Source organism: Lepidothrix coronata, unplaced genomic scaffold (assembly GCF_001604755.1).
Source record: "Lepidothrix coronata isolate B3197 unplaced genomic scaffold, Lepidothrix_coronata-1.0 Scaffold173, whole genome shotgun sequence".
NCBI lineage: Eukaryota > Metazoa > Chordata > Aves > Passeriformes > Pipridae > Lepidothrix > Lepidothrix coronata.
In genome coordinates, this window is record NW_016690353.1 from 1,637,197 (window position 1) to 1,638,248 (window position 1,052).

At 41.5% G+C, this 1,052-nt stretch overlaps 1 protein-coding gene across 1 annotated transcript in view; it reads left to right on the forward strand.

Annotated features, from left to right (window-relative positions):
- The window catches only part of TMIE (transmembrane inner ear), a 13,505-nt gene that overhangs the window by 6,372 nt on the left and 6,081 nt on the right, over positions 1-1,052 (forward strand). Inside the window, exon 2 of the mRNA XM_017830008.1 lies at positions 398-515. Coding sequence (XP_017685497.1) covers positions 398-515 — 118 coding nt within the window. The remainder of the gene's footprint in view (positions 1-397; positions 516-1,052) is intronic.

Sequence of the window (1,052 nt, forward strand, 5' to 3'; positions counted from 1 at the left end):
ATAAGAAAAATATGTTAAAAATATGAGAAATAGATAAGCAAAATTGTAAGAAATAGATAAGAAAAAATACATAAAAACATAAGAAATAGATAAGAAAAAATATACGAAATATATAAGAAAAATATGTAAAAATATAAGAAATATATACAAAAATTATAAGAAATATATAAGAAATACATAAGAAAAATATGTAAGAAAAAATATAAGAAAAAATATATTAAAAAAATAAGAAAAATATGAGAAAAAATATAAGGAAAAAATAAAAATATAAGGAATAAATAGGAGAAATTCCCTCCTGAGCCACAGAAATGATCTCTCTAGAAAAAGCTGGCACTTTGAGAACAGCAAAAAGATTTCCTTCGTGAGCATGAAAATTCCCTGTGTCCCTCTCTCCCAGGCCACCACGGAGCCCCCCAAGAAGAAGCCGGACCCCGTGACCTCGGAGACCGTCGTGATCTGGGGGCTCAGGCTCTGGATGGTGGTCGGGATCTTTGCCCTCTTTGTCCTGGCAGTCAGTAAGTCCTCGTTCCCTGGGAAATTAGGGCAGGATTTGCTCCTGGAGGGCTCCGGGGGATCCTGGAGGTCACCGTGGGGCTCTTTGGGACATCCCAGGGATGCACACGAGGGGATTCCGGAGCAGGAGAGGCAGCCGGGATCCAAGGCAGGAAGGAAATTTAGATCTCTGGGGTCAAGACATGAATTAAAAAGAATATTCTGACCCTCAAACCGTGCCCTGATCCCTCCTCCCAGGGCTTTGTCCTCTGCAGCTTCTCCAATTCCAATTCCAATTCCAATTCCAATTCCAATTCCAATTCCAATTCCAATTCTTTGTTGCTGGAGAAATCCAAATAAATCCCACATTTTAAAAGGGGGATCTTTCGGTGTCAGATCCCACAAATTCCTCCCTCTTTGGTCAGCCCAGGTGCCTCTACGAGCCCTCACCACTCTGGCCACGCTTCCTTTCCTCCCTTAGGAGGAATTCCGGTTTTTAATCCAGGGAAAAGGGAGACGCCCCAAATTCCAAGGGGATGCTGTTTGATTCCAAGAAAAGA